At 45.4% G+C, this 16,972-nt stretch overlaps 1 protein-coding gene across 1 annotated transcript in view; it reads right to left on the bottom strand.

Annotated features, from left to right (window-relative positions):
* The window catches only part of polr1b (RNA polymerase I subunit B), a 69,415-nt gene that overhangs the window by 48,716 nt on the left and 3,727 nt on the right, over nt 1-16,972 (bottom strand). Inside the window, exons 3-4 of the mRNA XM_055636310.1 lie at nt 13,353-13,499; nt 6,128-6,260 (exon numbers count right to left, since the gene is read on the bottom strand). Coding sequence (XP_055492285.1) covers nt 6,128-6,260; nt 13,353-13,499 — 280 coding nt within the window. The remainder of the gene's footprint in view (nt 1-6,127; nt 6,261-13,352; nt 13,500-16,972) is intronic.

The following is a 16,972-nucleotide window of genomic DNA, read 5'->3' as shown; positions in this document are numbered from 1 at the left end:
TTCAATTTTTGGTGGCATGGATGGCTAATGCCAGTTACCGGGTGAGTCAATAATTGGGGGTGGTGTTGAAGGACCATAGGTGTCTCTACCACCATGTCGTGGAACATTGGGAACCATGGTTGGGTAGGCCAGTCGGGCACGACCAGAATGCCAGAGGCTGAGTCTGCCTGAATTTTCTGGAGTACCCGACTGATGAGGCAGAAGGGAGGGAAAGCATAGAAAAAGAAATTTCCCCAGTCCAGCGTGAAGGCATCTACCGCTGCTGCCTCTGGGTCTGGTTCCCAAGCCACATACATGGGTAGTTGGTGATTTAACCTAGACGCAAACAAATCTATATCTGGCGTACCATATTGCTTGATAATTTTAGCAAATGATTTTGGGTCCAACATCCATTCGATGTTGTCGTTGAATTTTCGTGACCTGGTGTCCGCCACTAAATTTAGCTTGCCTGGTAAATAGGCAGCTGATAGCCAAATATGTCTCTCGACACACCATTGCCAGATTATAGCAGTTAATTTGTCGCATGATACTGATTTAATGCCACCCATGTGCTGGATATAAGATACTGCCGTAGTGTTGTCGATCATAATTCTAACATGCACGTGTCGCATACCAGATGCATATGCTTTTAGCCCATAAAAGGCGGCGAGCATTTCCAAAAAGTTAATGCCCAGTGAGTGTAGTAGCGATGCCTCGAATTAGTCCATCTGCCACCTGTGCTGTCTTTGGAGTTAGTAGCTCCCCAGCCTAAAGCACTGGCATCCGTTGCAATGGTTATGTTAGGATTGGTTACGGTGATAGGACTGTGACTGTGCCAAATATTGTCAACCCACCACCGAAGTTCTGATTTGGCTTCAGCTGGTAATCCATTTTTCGATCATAATGCCCCCTATGAAGGCGTAATGCATGAGTCCTTGCTCTTTGGAGATTTTGATAATGCAAGGGCCCATGTTGGGCAGCCGGAAATGCTGCTACTATAGAGCCAATAACTCTGGCTACATGCCGTATTCTAGGTTGCGGTGTGGGCAATTAAATGGCTACAAGCTTCAATGAGTGAAACTGTTTTGTTTCTGGGCAGAGTGACAGTCATGTGAATCGTGTCAATAGTGAAGCCTAAGTAATCCATGTTAGTAGTAGGCTCCAATATTGATTTATCTGGGTGGAGGATAAAACCCAAAGTTTCAAGGAGTTGTTTAGTGGCTAACACTCCTGCGACAGCTTGATCCCGTGTTCTTCCTAATATGAGAACATCGTCCAGATAGGCCACTACTAAATGTTTTAATTCTCTCAATTTCTTCATGGCCACTTTAAGAATTTTCGTAAATAGTCTGGGAGCTGTCGTTAAACCATTGGGCAAAGCTCGGTACTGCCATAGCTGGCCCCTCCAGATAAATTTCAGATATTTAAAGTAATCTTTATGAATGGGTACCAAATAGTAAGCATCTTTGATATCTATGCTTGCCATGTAGTATCCCTTGGAGATCAGTTGTCTGGCAGTGACAAATGTCTCCATTTTGAAATGTTGATACTCAACAGACTGATTAAGTGATGTCAGGTCAATAATAATGCGACATCCACCATCTTTTTTAGTTTTGAGAAAATATTTGATACAAATTCTTGCGGCTCGTGTGTGGTCATTTCTATGATGCCTTTAGCCACGAGCCGATCAAGTTCAGCTTGTCCTTCTACCTTCTCAACTGCCGAGGGAAGGAACACCCTTTGGGGCATGTGCTGAACTGGCGGTTCTACGCCTGGTTTGAATTCAATCTTGTATCCACTAATACTGTTGAGTATAAACTGATTGTTAGTAAGGGAGCACCAAACATGCTTGAAGAACCTCAAACGTCCCCCTGTTAATACTACACCCTTTGTCTGTGTATGTTGACAGGAACCAGACCCACCTACCTCCATGTTCACTTGTGGGGTCGTTTCCGGTGGGTCTGGCCCAAGGTTGTCCGTGTTGGTGCTGCGGTGGGGCGGCGCATCTTCCCACGGCTCCGCCCCGCCCTGGGCCCCGCTCTAAAAAAGAGCACTGGGGGTAGTGGGAGGCGGTCACCAGGCTTTCACCAGCTCGGTATCTGCTGGTGGCTGCCGAGGCGTGCGGCCAACTGGGTGTCTTCGCCCTGCTCGGTCCTGGCCCTGCCCTCATGAGGCCTACTGGTTTTGCCGCCTCTTCCAACTCCTTGAGCCTTTTGGGCAGATCCGCACCAAATAGCAGCGCCTGTCGTTCGGGCGCTGGAGCTTTACAGAGGCCCGCATATGTTGGGTTGAGGGCAGGCCTGATGTTGTCCCGCCGTAGGTTGTTTAGCTCGTACGTGGTGCCGCACATCAGTGCGAGGGCATCTTGCTGGGGTATGGTCAGGTCTTCCTCCCCAGGCGGTGACGGCTGCTGAGTGTAGCTTCAGGACTCGCTGCATTTTTACCTCCTGAGCCCTTATGTGCTGCCCCAGCTGGTTCCAGATCTGCCCATTTACCGTCTTTACCTTCAGCGCCCCGCAATTTTCGGGCGCGATGTAGGTGTCAAGGGCCTGCTGCACAGTCTTGTCCTGCAGCGGGTTGTTGGACAGCCTGTTTATAGTTTGCCGCCATTCTGGGTGGCAACACCATCCCAGTTGTTTGGTGGTGCCGCATATCGGCCCACTACACCCAGTAGCTCTTCTTCCGGCACGCCCGGCATGCTGACGATATCCTCCGCCTGCCCTTGGGATAGGCCAGCCCAGTCCTGGCCTCCCTTACTGCCCTCGAATATAGAGGGTACAGAAGGGTGTGGAGAGGAGGAGGCCAAAGCCCGTCCTCCTGGGAGATGCCGCATCTCCTCATTAATCATACGTTCGAGGAGCTGCCTCATGCAGCTCATCCGAACGTCTCCCCTTTTCGGTGGGGGAGAGTGTTCCCGTTCCTCCGAATCATCGGAGGACACCGGCCGGTCGGTTTTCTGTGTCGCCTTCCTCCCTGTGCGGGGCGTCGAGATTTGCAGCACTGGGGGCGGCTCGGTGTCGGGTGAGCGGGAGCGTTGAAAAAGCTCCTCCGCTGCGAGAGGCTGCCGTCCCGCTATGGACCCGTCCTCGGGTGGAGTAGGGCAGGCAGTCCTCCTGGCTGGTCGCTTGCGAGAGGCCATTATTCTCTCTAGCGCGACTCTGAAACAAAAAAGGCACTTACCTGAGGTCTCGTCTTTATGCTGCAGCTGGAGAGCCTGGCTCCAGCTGCTGCCGCTGTTGCACTGCTGACGTAATGCCGCGCCTGCGCGCTGGGTGGGTTCTTCACGTAGTCACTCACGTGACTCCGAAGTAAAATTATGCCCCTGTCCCACTTGGGAAACCCGAGCGGAAACCTCTGGAGACTTTACGCCCCACCCAAGGTTTCCGTGCACTTCCCGGAGGCTGCAGATGGTGGCCGGAGGTTGCAGGTAGTGGAAGCAGGTAGGGAGACTGACAAAAACCTCCTTGGGTGGGGCGCAAAGTCTCCAGAGGTTTCCGTTCAGGTTTCCTAAGTGGGACAGGGGCATATGTGTGTACGGGCAATCGATGGTTGGCATGGACTTGGTTGGGCCAAAGGGCCTGCTTCCATGCTGTTTCTCTCAACTAAATTACAGTACAGGAGGCTGCCTTCCCAGTCAACCACCGCACAGCTCTCACAGTTGATTACAGAACCTAAAGACCTGTAAGAAAATGTCATAGGAGCAGAATTAGGCCCAAGTAGTCTACTCCGCCACTCAATCATGGCTGTTCCATCATTCCCTCTCAACCCCATTCTCTTGAAATAGAACATATCAGAGGGGTCTTCACTCCGACTTGCCGTCCTTCCTCAAATCAGATATAGATGGACATCAGAAGAGGAAAAATTGGGATCAACATTCAAAATATACCTATGCCGATGGAACTGGGTGGGGGGGGGTTATAGCACAGTACAGCTCAGGAACAGGCCCTTCAGCCCACAATGTCTGTACTGAGCACAATACCAGGATAAATAAATCTCATCTACACGCACACCATCCATATCCCTCCATATCCAACAGCCTTCGAAACATCACCAGCATATCCGTCCTCAACACCACTCCTGGCAGCATGTTCCAGGCACTTCCCACTCTCGGTGTTAAAACCTGTCTCCCTCCTTCTCCTTTAAACATTGCTCCTCTTACCTGAAAGCTATGCCCCTCTAGTTTTTGACATTTCCACCCTGGGGAAAAAAGTTGACGGTCTACCCCTATCAATGCCTCTTTTGGGGTGGAAGATTGCAACTTTCAAGTGGTCCGCTCTGTTTCGACGAATGCAATCAACTCGACGTGCACAAACAGAAGAACACGAAAGAAGAATGCCTCTCTCAATTTTCTATCATGTATTTACTGTGTCACCACTTCAGGCATCAAGGAAGGACAAATCAGATGGAAAGCATGGAAAGTTTGCTTCCACCAAGGTCTTATCAGAATGAAATAGTTTGACTATATGAATCAAACTGCAGAGTTCAGGAGGATATCCTTCAATAACAACCCATTCAAAATACATTCCTTCCTCTGGCTTCACAATTTTCAATCCCTTTATTCACACCTGATTTTTCATTTCTGGCCTTTGTTCCAACCTATCAAAAAAACAAAGATAGCCACAAAAAGCTGAATTAACTCAGCGGGTCTGGAGAAAAGGAATAGGTGAGGTTTCAGGTCGAGACCCTTAAGGGCCTGTCCCGCACCCAATTGTTTCGACTGGGACCCATCATAGTCGCAGCAGGTCACCAAAAAGTTTCAAAATGTTGAAAATCCAGCGGCGACTAGAAAAAGGTACGACTCTTTGGGCGACTACTCACGACCATACAGGCGACATGTCGCGGGGTGCTCATTCCATATACCCACCACTATGAGTGTGACAAAATTGCCCCTCAGGTTCCTATTAAATCTGCCTCCCCTCACCTTAAACCCATCCTCTTGTTCCTGATTTCCCTATTCTGCGTAAAAGGTAAAACTCTTTGAATCACTTCCCTCTGGAAGGCGACTCCGGACTATCAAAGCAGACAAAAAAACTGTTTTTTTCCCCCACGAGTAGCAGCTCTACTCAATAACCAAAAATCTGTAGCCTCCTTTTGCTCTGCTATTTTATTTCATTCACATGTTTAATCGATAATGTTGTATTATTAATGTTTAATGTTTTATGTGTCATTCTTAATTGTCATCTTGTCACTTGCGGGCGGAGCACCAAGGCAAATTCCTTGTATGTGAATACTTGGCCAATACATTTATTCATTCATTATCCCTCTCTATATCTCTCATGATTTTATACACCTCTATAGGATCACCCTTATCCTCCTGCGCTCCAAGGGATAAAGTCCTAAGTCTTTGGAATTCTTTCCGGACCTGGTTCAGCCATTAACTTCCTTCAAAACAAAGATAAATAGATATTTGGATATCATGGGAATTAAGGCATGTGGAGTCAGTGTAGGACACAGAGGCTGCGCGTGCGGGACATGGTTTTAGCTTTCAGTACCTTGCTACACATGATAATAAAGAACCATTGAACCAGCTCAGGACAATGGCGATTAATCTATCTGACTCGATGTTGAGAGCAAACTAAAGCTGATCTCATTCTAGTTTCTGCCACAAAAAAACCAAACAAATTGATGGAAGAACTCAGTGAATCAGGCAGGATCTGTGGAGGGGAATGGACAGACAATGTTTCAGATTGGGACCTTTCCACAGACACGACCCTTTTTCCTGTTTCTATTTCTCATGATAACAGCAAATCAAATATCTTATTAAAACGCCATTCCAAATATCACAATCATGTTACAGTGTATTCTCCAAGCTCGGAATTTTATTTAATTTAGTTTAGAGAATCAGCGCAGAAATAGGCTCTTCAGCCCATCGACTCTGCGCCGACCAGCGATCCCCGCACACTAGCGCTATCCTACGAACACTAGGAACAACTTACAATAACAGCAAGTAAAATTAGCCTACAGACCTGCACGTCTTTGGAGTGTGGGAGGAAACCGGAGCACCCGGGGAAAACCCACGCAGGTCACGGGGTGAGCGCACAAACACCGTACGGACAGCACCCGTAGTCAGGATGGAACCCGGGTCTCTGGCACTGTGAGGCAGCAACTCTACCGCTGCGCCACCGTCGCTTGGTTAGAACTACATTACCATACTGCGTGTAGCCTGGGCCTCTGCTCTTCCACTTGGGTCTCAGCACAGCGATGGGAAAATTCCGACGGGGCATGATCAGCATCCGGATGACCTTTTCTATGCCATTTATGATGAAGTATCCTCCCATTTCCTGTTCAAAAGAGGAGAAGTTCAGTTTCTGCTGCGTTGAGAGACCGGAGGGAGATGAGGGGGGGGGGGGGGGGGGGGGGGGGGGGGGGGGGGGGGGGGGGGGCGACGGAGACGAGAGAGTTTTATTGTCACACGTCCCGAAACATATAGCAATGAAATAAATGCTCTTACTTGCAGTCGCAGCATTTCAGGTTTGCAAACACAGTACTCACAGCACATCTTGTCAACCCATCTTAAATTGGAATTCAGTAATTCTACTGGTAAGTACTAATGATGATAATTATCCATAGATCAAATATATCTTTAAAATAGTATCTATCTATGTATCTTTAAAATAGTATCTATCTATGTATCTAAAATAGTATCTATCTATCTATCTATCTATCTATCTATCTATCTATCTATCTATCTATGTATCTTTAAAATAGTAACTATCTATCCATGTATCTTTAAAATAGTATCTATCTATCTATCTATCTATCTATCTATCTATCTATGCATCTTTAAAATAGTAACTATCTATCCATGTATCTTTAAAATAGTATCTATCTATATATCTTTAAAATAGTATCTATCCATGTATCTAAAATAGTATCTATCTATCTATCTATCTATGTATCTTTAAAATAGTAACTATCTATCCATGTATCTTTAAAATAGTATCTATCTATGTATCTTTAAAATAGTATCTATCTATGTATCTAAAATAGTATCTATCTATCTATCTATCTATCTATCTATCTATCTATCTATCTATCTATCTATCTATCTATCTTTAAAATAGTAACTATCTATCCATGTATCTTTAAAATAGTATCTATCTATCTATCTATCTATCTATCTATCTATCTATCTATCTATCTATCTATCTATCTATCTATCTATGTATCTTTAAAATAGTAACTATCTATCCATGTATCTTTAAAATAGTATCTATCTATATATCTTTAAAATAGTATCTCTCTACCTATGTATCATTAAAATTTACAGCTCAAGGAGAACGGAATGGGAATGATCCCAGGAATGATTGGGTTAACATAGGATGAGCATTTGATGGTACTGGGCCTGTTCTCGCTGGAGTTTAGAAGGGTAAGGGGGTGGATTTCATTGAAAATTATTGAATAGAGAAAGGCCTGGGTGGAGAGGACGTTTCTGCTACTAGTGGGTGAGACTAGGACTAGAGGTCGTAGTCTCAGAATAGAAGGAGTTACCATCCGAAAGGAGACGAGGAGGAGTTTCTTTAGTCAGAGGGTGGTGAATCTGTGGAATTCATTGCCCCAGACGGCTGTGGAGGCCGAGTCAATGGAAATTTTTAAGGTGGAGATTCTTGATTAGTAAGGATGACTGGGGTTATGGGAAGCAGGCAGGAGAATGGGGTTGAGAGGGAAAGATAGATCAGCCATGTATGATCATCCAACACCCTGCTTCCTGCAGAGACTCTATCCCCTACTACTAATTCCTCCGTCTACGCCGCATCTGCGCCCAAGATGAGGTGTTCCATACCAGGACATCCGAGATGTCCTCATTCTTTAGGGAACCTTTCTCCCATCATAGATGGGGCCCTCACTCGTGTCTCCTCGGTACCCCACAGCTCCGCCCTTGCTCCCCCTCCCCCTAGTCACAACAGAGACAGAGTCCCCTAGTCCTTACCTTCCACTCCATCAGCCATCACATACAACACATAATATAACCATATAACAATTACAGCACGGAAACAGGCCATCTCGGTCCTACAAGTCCGTGCCGAACAATTATTTTCCCCTAGTCCCATCTGCCTGCACTCATACCATAACCCTCCATTCCCTTCTCATCCATATGCCTATCCAATTTATTTTTAAATGATACCAACGAACCTTCCTCCACCACTTCCACTGGAAGCTCATTCCACACCGCTACCACTCTCTGAGTAAAGACGTTCCCCCTCATGTTACCCCTAAACTTCTGTCCCTTAATTCTCAAGTCATGTCCTCTTGTTTGAATCTTCCCTACTCTCAATGGGAAAAGCTTGTCCACGTCAACTCTGTCTATCCCTCTCATCATTTTAAAGACCTCTATCAAGTCCCCCCTTAACCTTCTGCGCTCCAGAGAATAAAGACCTAACTTATTCAACCTTTCTCTGTAACTTAGTTGTTGAAACCCAGGCAACATTCTAGTAAATCTCCTCTGTACTCTCTCTATTTTGTTGACATCCTTCCTATAATTGGGCGACCAAAATTGTACACCATACTCCAGAATTGGTCTCACCAATGCCTTGTACAATTTTAACATTACATCCCAACTTCTATACTCAATGCTCTGATTTATAAAGGCTAGCATACCAAAAGCTTTCTTTACCACCCTATCTACATGAGATTCCACCTTCAGGGAACTATGCACAGTTATTCCTAGATCCCTCTGTTCAACTGCATTCCTCAATTCACTACCATTTACCATGTACGTCCTATTTTGATTTGTCCTGCCAAGATGTAGCACCTCACATTTATCAGCATTAAACTCCATCTGCTATCTTTCAGCCCATTCTTCCAAATGGCCTAAATCTCTCTGTAGACTTTGGAAGTCTACTTCATTATCCACAACACCATAGTATCATCTGCATACTTACTAATCCAATTTACCACACCTTCATCCAGATCATTGATGTACATGACAAACAACAGTGGACCCAACACAGATCCCTGAGGCACCCCACTAGTCACTGGCCTCCAACCTGACAAACAACCATCCACCATTACTCTCTGGCATCTCCCATTCAGCCACTGTTGAATCCATCTTGCTACTCCTGCATTTATACCCAACAATTGAACCTTCTTAACCAACCTTCCATGAGGAACCTTGTCAAAGGCCTTACTAAAGTCCATATAGACAATATCCACTGCTTTACCCTCATCAATTTCCCTAGTAACCCCTTCAAAAAATTCCAGACGATTAGTCAAACATGACCTTCCATTAATTTGCCCACCACTGACGTCAAACTAACAGGTCTATAATTGCTAGGTTTACTCTTAGAACCCTTTTTAAACAATGGAACAACATGCGCTGTACACCAATCCTTGGGCACTATTCCTGTTTCTAATGACATTTGAAATATTTCTGTCATACCCCCTGCTATTTCTACACTAACTTCCCTCAATGTCCTAGGGAATATCCTGTCAGGACCTGGAGACTTATCCACTTTTATATTTTTCAAAAGTGTCAGTACTTCTTTTTCTTTTTCCAGCTCTAATCCTCCAAAATTTCCGCCACCTACAATGGAATCCCACCACTAGCCACATTTTCCCATCTCCATCCCTTTCCGCCTTCCGCAGAGACCGTTCCCTCCGCAACTCCCTAGTTAACTCATCCCTTCCCACCTAAACCACCCCCTCCCCAGGTACTTTCACTTGCAACCGTAGAAGATGCAACACCTGTCCCTAAACCTCCTCCCTCGACTGTGTCCAGGGACCCCGACAGTCGTTTTCAGTTAGGCAGAGGTTCACTTGCACCTCCTCCAACCTCATCTACTGTATCTGTTGTTCAAGATGTGGACTCTTATTCATTGGCGAGACCAAACGCAGACTGGGCGATCGTTTCGCTGAACACCTTCACTCAGCCCGCGTGAACCAACCTGATCTCCCAGTTGCTGGACATTTTAATTCTCCTTCCCATTCCTACACAGATCTTTCATTCATTGTTCTTTATCTCTCCACACCACCGTCTATATCTCTGGTTTTTGCGTCTATCTTTGGTGTAAACCAGCATCTGCAGTTCCTTCTGACACATGTATGAGCAATGGCTGAGTAGACTTGATGGGCCGAATCCCAGAACTTATGATCACTATTCAAGGTTTGCAGGAAGTAACTGCAGATGCTGGTTTATGCTGTAGACACAAAATTCTGGAGTAACTCAGCAGGTCAGGCAGCATCTCTGGAGAAAAAGAATAGGTGACGTTTCGGGTCGGGAAGCGATGGCCCAGTCTGCGTTTGGTCTCGCCGATGTATAAGAGTCCACACCTTGAACAACGGATACAGTAGATGAGATTGGAGGAGGTGCAAGTGAACCTCTGCCTAACCTGAAAGGACTGTCGGGGTCAGACTGTCTATTTTACTATGCAAGGTTTGGTATCTGCTATCTGTTGCTGAATGTTGACATGATTTGGTGACAATAACTAAGGAAGTGTGATGTTTATACATACATCCCACACACAAAGCAAACAGAATCTTCTGCAATGTAGTTTAAGGTCTTTGCAGGTAAACGATTGATCCAAACATGGAGAGTTAGGAAGATATCAATCGGTAACTATATTGGGGCATTGTACATTTGCAATTTTCCACAAAGCTCTTCATAATCAATAGCCTATGCCGCTCACAACGTCATTAACTGATCTGATGTTTAGCTTTAGCTTTCTCCATGTTCGTGCCTACTCACCACATTATCAATGTCCAACGTCCACACCGACCGACATGTCTCAGCTACACTAGTCTCACTTGCCTATGTTTGGTCCATATCCCTCCAAACCTGTCCTATCCAGATTCAGATTCAGATTCAATTTTAATTGAATCCATGTACCTGTCTAACTGTTTCTTAAACGTTGGGATAGTCCGCAGCCTCAACTACCTCCTCTGGCAGCTCATTCCATACACCCACCACCCTTTGTGTAAAAAAGTTACCCCTCAGGTTCCTATAAAATCTTTCCCCCTTCACCTTAAACTGATGCCTTCTGGTTTCGATTCCCCTACTCTGGGAAAGAGTGTGCATCTGCCCAATCTATTCCTCTCATGAGAAGGGCCTCGGCCCGAAACGTCACCAATTCCTTCGCTCCATAGATGCTGCCTCACCCATTGAGTTCCTCCAGCATTTTTGTCTACCTTTTTTCAGCATCTGAGGTTCTTTCTTAAACCTCTCATGATCTTATACACCGCTATAGGATCACCCTCATCCCCTACATGTCCGAGTTATATTCCATTTGCCATTCCTTGGTCCATTTTCCCAGTCTCTCCAGACCCAAGCCAACCTTCCTCACTGTCCACCACACCACCGCCATCTTCAAACACTAATCATTGCCACCAATATTCTCTTCCAAATCATTCATATATATTGACACTACACATAGCACAGGTCTCCAATCCACATAACAACCCCCCCCCCACCCCACTATCACCTTCCACCAACCCACATCCTTGGCATGCACATCCTCAATCACGACCCAACCATTCAAACCAGGACCTTGTCAAAAGCCTTGCTACAATCCACACTAAAATCCAAGTAGACCACGTCTACCACCCTGTGCAAGAAAGAACTGCAACTGCTGGTAAAATCGAAGGTAGACACAAGATGCTGGAGTAACTCAGCGGGTGAGGCTGTGTCTGAAGAAGGGTCTCGACCCGAAACGTCGCCCATTCCTTCTCTCCAGAGATGCTGCCTCACCCGCTGAGTTACTCCAGCATTTTGTGTCTACCACCCTGTTGCCTTCAATCACCTTTAGACTTTAGAGATACGGAGCGGAAACAGTCTTAACGTGTGCACGGCGACCAGCGATCACGCCATACGCTTTTTGTGCCTATCTATGGTCGTCTTTCCCACGAAAGGAATCCTTTCTTTCCAAATGACTGCTCTCACCCCAACCATGGACTGTTTACCCTCCTACCATCCGGGAGGCGCTACAGGTCTCTCCGTTGCCGGTCCAGCAGATCCAGGAACAGTTTCTTCCCGGCGGCTGTCACTCTACTCAACAACGTACCTCGGTGACTGTCAATCACCACCCCCTTCCCCCCCGGACACTTATTATCATTTATTCAAATCATTTGCTATGTCGCTCTTCCAGAGAGATGCTAAATGCATTTCATTGTCTCTGTACTGTACACGGACAATGACAATTAAAATTGAATCTGAATATGAATCAAATATCAATCAATCCAGTGAATTTAAAATTTAGTCTACATACCTCTATGATATATAATCTGCAATGTATATTTAATATTTATATATGGTTATATACATAGATATACACACAAGCACACACACACACATAAAAGAATGATTAAAACCATGTGCATTACTTGTCATGTGAGGCCTCACCACATTCTTCCAATATCCTACTGCATTCCTCTTGCGAGGAAAGACAAGTTATTCTAGATTTAGACTTTAGAGACACAGCATGGAAACGGACCCTTCGAACCACCGAGTCCACGCCAACCAGCAATCACCCCGTACACGAGCACTATCCTATATATCAAGGACAATTGACCATTTTTACCAATGCCAATTAACCCACCAGCCTGTATGTCTTTGTGGAGTGTGGGAGGAAACCGGAGCACCCGGGGAAAACCCACGGGATCGCAGGGAGAAAGGTGCAAGCTCTGTACAGACAGCATCCATAGTCAGGATCGAACCCTGGTCTCTGGCGCTGTGAGGCAGCAACTCTACCGCTGTGCCACCTGCCCCGATATTGACAAGACATTGACCTACAGTTTCTCTCTCCCCTGACTCCCAGTCTGAAGAAGGTTTCAACCCAAAACATCACATATTTCTTTTCTCCAGAGATGCTGCCTGTCCCGCTGATTTACTCCAGCATTTTTCTGTCAATCTTCAGTGTCAACCCAAAACATCACATATTCTTTGTTCCTTTTCTTAAGGGGTTGGACAGGCTAGATGCAGAGATTGTTCCCGATGTTAGGGAAAGTCCAGGACAAGGGGTCCCGATGATCCTTTACCGAGATCCACGCAGTGGTTCTCTGGAACTCTCTGCCACAGAGGGTAGTTGAGGCCACTTCATTTCATGTGGCCCTTGTGGCCAAGGGGTCAATGGAGAGAAGGCAGGTACGGGATACTGAGTTGGATGATCAGCCATGATCCTTCCGGTGCAGGCTCGAAGGGCCGATGGCCTACTCCTGCACCTAATTTCTATGTTTCTATGTTTCTATTCTATTTGGTTCCCCTGGGCAGATGAACATCCAGATCTCTCTGAACATCAAGACATACTCGCCTCACACTAATTAAACACACCACTAAGCTTCCCTCCTTTTCCCAACCACCATGGTCTATCGAATCACCGCAGCCCAGACAGAATCACCACCCGAGGACAAAGGAAATCAGGCTTCAAATAGGAGTTCAGTACCTCTGCTTCTTCGTGATGTTTGATGAGATCTTGAAGAGAGAGGCCGTGCAGGTTGCAGAGGGTTGATTTGACCATGATGGGGATCAGACCAAGGCTGTGTTTAATGATACCTTTGGGAATGCCATTCACCGACCAGCTGATATCTGCCTAAACATAAAGGAACAGGAAAAGTTCATTGCCTCTTGCAAGCTCCTCAATTTTGACAATTACTTTTACTTTCCCATTCCTTCTTTTAAAAAGCAAATGTTTCATCGGCAAAGGGCCAATTACATGACATCTACTTTCCCCTTGAAAACACAATCATCAACTCAGCTCCAGTCAGCACACAGTCCATGTCAAAACAAAAGACAGCAGACATTAAACGTGTGCCATGATGGCAGAGACACAAGGAACTGCAGAAGCTGGCAGCTTGATCAAAATACAAAGTGCTGGAGTAACTCAGTGGGTCAGGCAGCACCTGGGGAGAACATGGATAAGCGATGTTTTGGGTCGGGACCCTTCTTCAGACGCTGTTGATCAACTGGAGATCAGTCTGAAGAAAGGCCCTGACCAGAAACGTGGTCTCCATAGCTGCTGCCTGACTCGCAGAGTTATGCCCCTGTCCCACTTAGGAAACCTGAACAGAAACCTCTGGAGACTTTGCGCCCCACCCAAGGTTTCCGTGCGGTTCCCGGAGGTTTTTGTCAGTCTCCCTCCCTGCTTCCACTACCTGCAACCTCCGGCAACCACCTGCAACCTCCGGGAACCGCACGGAAACCTTGGGTGGGGCGCAAAGTCTTCAGAGGTTTCCGTTCAGGTTTCCTAAGTGGGACAGGGGCATAAAGCCAGCACTTTGTGTCGTCAGCTGCAAACAAGCATCTGTCCTTCCCTGTTTCTACACTTTGTGCTTTCGGCATACAGTGCCCTCCATAATGTTTGGGACAAAGACCCATCATTTATTTATTTATTTGCCTCTCTACTCCACAATTTGAGATTTGTAATAGCAAAAATCACATGTGGTTAAAGTGCACATTGTCAGATTTTAATAAAGGCCATTTTTATACATTTTGGTTTCACTGTGTAGAAATTACAGCAGTGTTTATACATAATCCCCCCATTTCAGGGCACCATAATGTTTGGGAGACCGCATAGCTTCACAGGTGTCTGTAATTGCTCAGGTGTGTTTAAATGCCTCCTTAATGCAGGTATAAGAGAGTCTCAGCACCTAGTCTTTCCTCCAGTCTTTCCATCACCTTTGGAAACTTTTATTGCTGTTTATCAACACGAGGACCAAAGTTGTGCCAATGAAAGTCAAAGAAGCCGTTATGAGACTGAGAAACAAGAATAAAACTCTTCGAGACATCAGATCAGCCAAACCTTAGGCTTACCAAAATCAACTGTTTGGAACATCATTAAGAAAATAGAGAGAACTGGTGAGCTTACTGTTTAAGAAAGAACTGCAGAAGCTGGAAAAATTGAAGGTAGATAAAAATGCTGGAGAAACTCAGCAGGTAAGGCAGCATCTATGAAGCATCTATAGATGCTGCCTCACCCGCTGAGTTTCTGCAGCATTTTTCTCTACCACTGGTGAGTTCACTAATTGCAAAGGGACTGGCAGGCCAAGGAAGACCTCCACAGCTGATGACAGAAGAATTCTCTCTATAATAAAGAAAACCCCCCAAACATCTGTCTGGCAGATCAGAAACACTCTTCATGAGCCAGGTGTGGATTTGTCAATGACCACTGTCCGCAGAAGACTTCATGAACAGAAATAAACAGGCTACACTGCAAGATACGCTGGGCCGAATGGCCTACTCCTGCACCTAATTTCTATGTTTCTATGTTTCTAAACCTCTGGTTAGCTGCAAAAATAGGATGGCCAGGTTACAGTTTGCCAAGAAGTACTTAAAAGAGCAACACAGTTCTGGAAAAAGGTCTTGTGAACAGATGAGACGGAAATTAAGTTATATCAGAGTGATGACAAGAGCAAAGTAATGAGGAGTAAAGGAACTGCCCAAGATCCAAAGCATACCACCTCATCTGTGAAACACAGTGGTGGGGGTGTTATGGCCTGGGCATGTATGGCTGCTGAAGGTATTGACTCACGTATCTTCATTGATGATACAACTGCTGATGGTAGTAGCATAATTAAATCTGAAGTGTATAACCATATAACAATGGCAGCACGGAAACAGGCCATCTCGACCCTTCCAGTCCGTGCCGAACACGTATTCTTCCCTAGTCCCATATACCTGCGCTCAGACCATAACCCTCCATTCCTTTCCCGTACATATAACTATCCAATTTATTTTTAAATGATAAAAACGAACCTGCCTCCACCACCTTCACTGGAAGCTCATTCCACAAAGCCACCACTCTCTGAGTAAAGAAGTTCCCCCTCATGTTACCCCTAAACTTCTGTCCCTTAATTCGCAAGTCATGTCCCCTTGTTTGAATCTTCCCTACTCTCAGTGGGAGAAGCTTATCCACGTCAACTCTGTCTATCCCTCTCATCATTTTAAAAACCTCTATCAAGTCCCCCCTTAACCTTCTGCGCTCCAAAGAATAAAGCCCTAACTTGTTCAACCTTTCTCTGTAACTTAGTTGCTGAAACCCAGGCAACATTCTAGTAAATCTCCTCTGTACTCTCTCTATTTTGTTGACATCCTTCCTATAATTAGGCGACCAAAATTGTACACAATACTCCAGAATTGGCCTCACCAATGCCTTGTATAATTTTAACATTACATCCCAACTTCTATACTCAATGCTCTGATTTATAGACCCATCCTATCTGCTCCAGTTCAAACAAATGCCTCAAAACTAATTGGCCGGCAGTTCATTCTGCAGCAATGATCCCAAACATACTGCTAAAGCAACAAAGGATTTTTTCAAAGCTAAAAAATGGTCAATTCTTGAGTGGCCAAGTCAATCAACTGATCTGAACCCAGTTGAGCATGTCTTTTATATGCTGAAGAGAAAACTGAAGGGGACTAGCACCCCAAAACAAGCATAAGCTAAAGATGGCTACAATACAGGCCTGGCAGAGCATCACCAGAGAAGACACCCAGCAACTGGTGATGTCTATGAATCGCAGACTTCAAGCAGTCGTTGCATGCAAAGGATATGAAACAAAATACTAAACATGACTTGTGGCTAAGGGGATCAGAGGGTATGGAGAGAAGGCAGGTACGGGATACTGAGTTGGATGATCAGCCATGACATATTGAATGCGGTGCAGGTGCGAAGGGCTCGAAGGCCTACTCCTGCACCTAAATGGGCTACTTTATTTCCTGGCCTTGTGTCCCAAACACCTAATTGGGGGGGTGGGGACTATGTATCTGCTGTAATTTCTACACTATGGCTAAAATGGCCTTCATTAAAATCTGACAATGGCATTTTAACCACATGTGATTTTTTTAATAACAAATCTCAAATTGTGGAGTAGAGAGGCAAATAAATAAATGATGGGACTTTGTCCCAAACATTATGGAGGGCACTGTATATAACAATACTCAAGCTGGTATAAACAAAAGTGCTACATTTGTACATAAGCAACACAAAAGGTGTGGGTCAGAAGCAGGGTGGTGAATCTGTGGAATTCATTGCCACAGACGGCTGTGGAGGCCAAGTCAATGGAT

The sequence above is a fragment of the Leucoraja erinacea genome, chromosome 5 (assembly GCF_028641065.1).
Source record: "Leucoraja erinacea ecotype New England chromosome 5, Leri_hhj_1, whole genome shotgun sequence".
Lineage (NCBI taxonomy): Eukaryota > Metazoa > Chordata > Chondrichthyes > Rajiformes > Rajidae > Leucoraja > Leucoraja erinaceus.
This window is presented reverse-complemented; position numbering and strand designations above follow the sequence as displayed.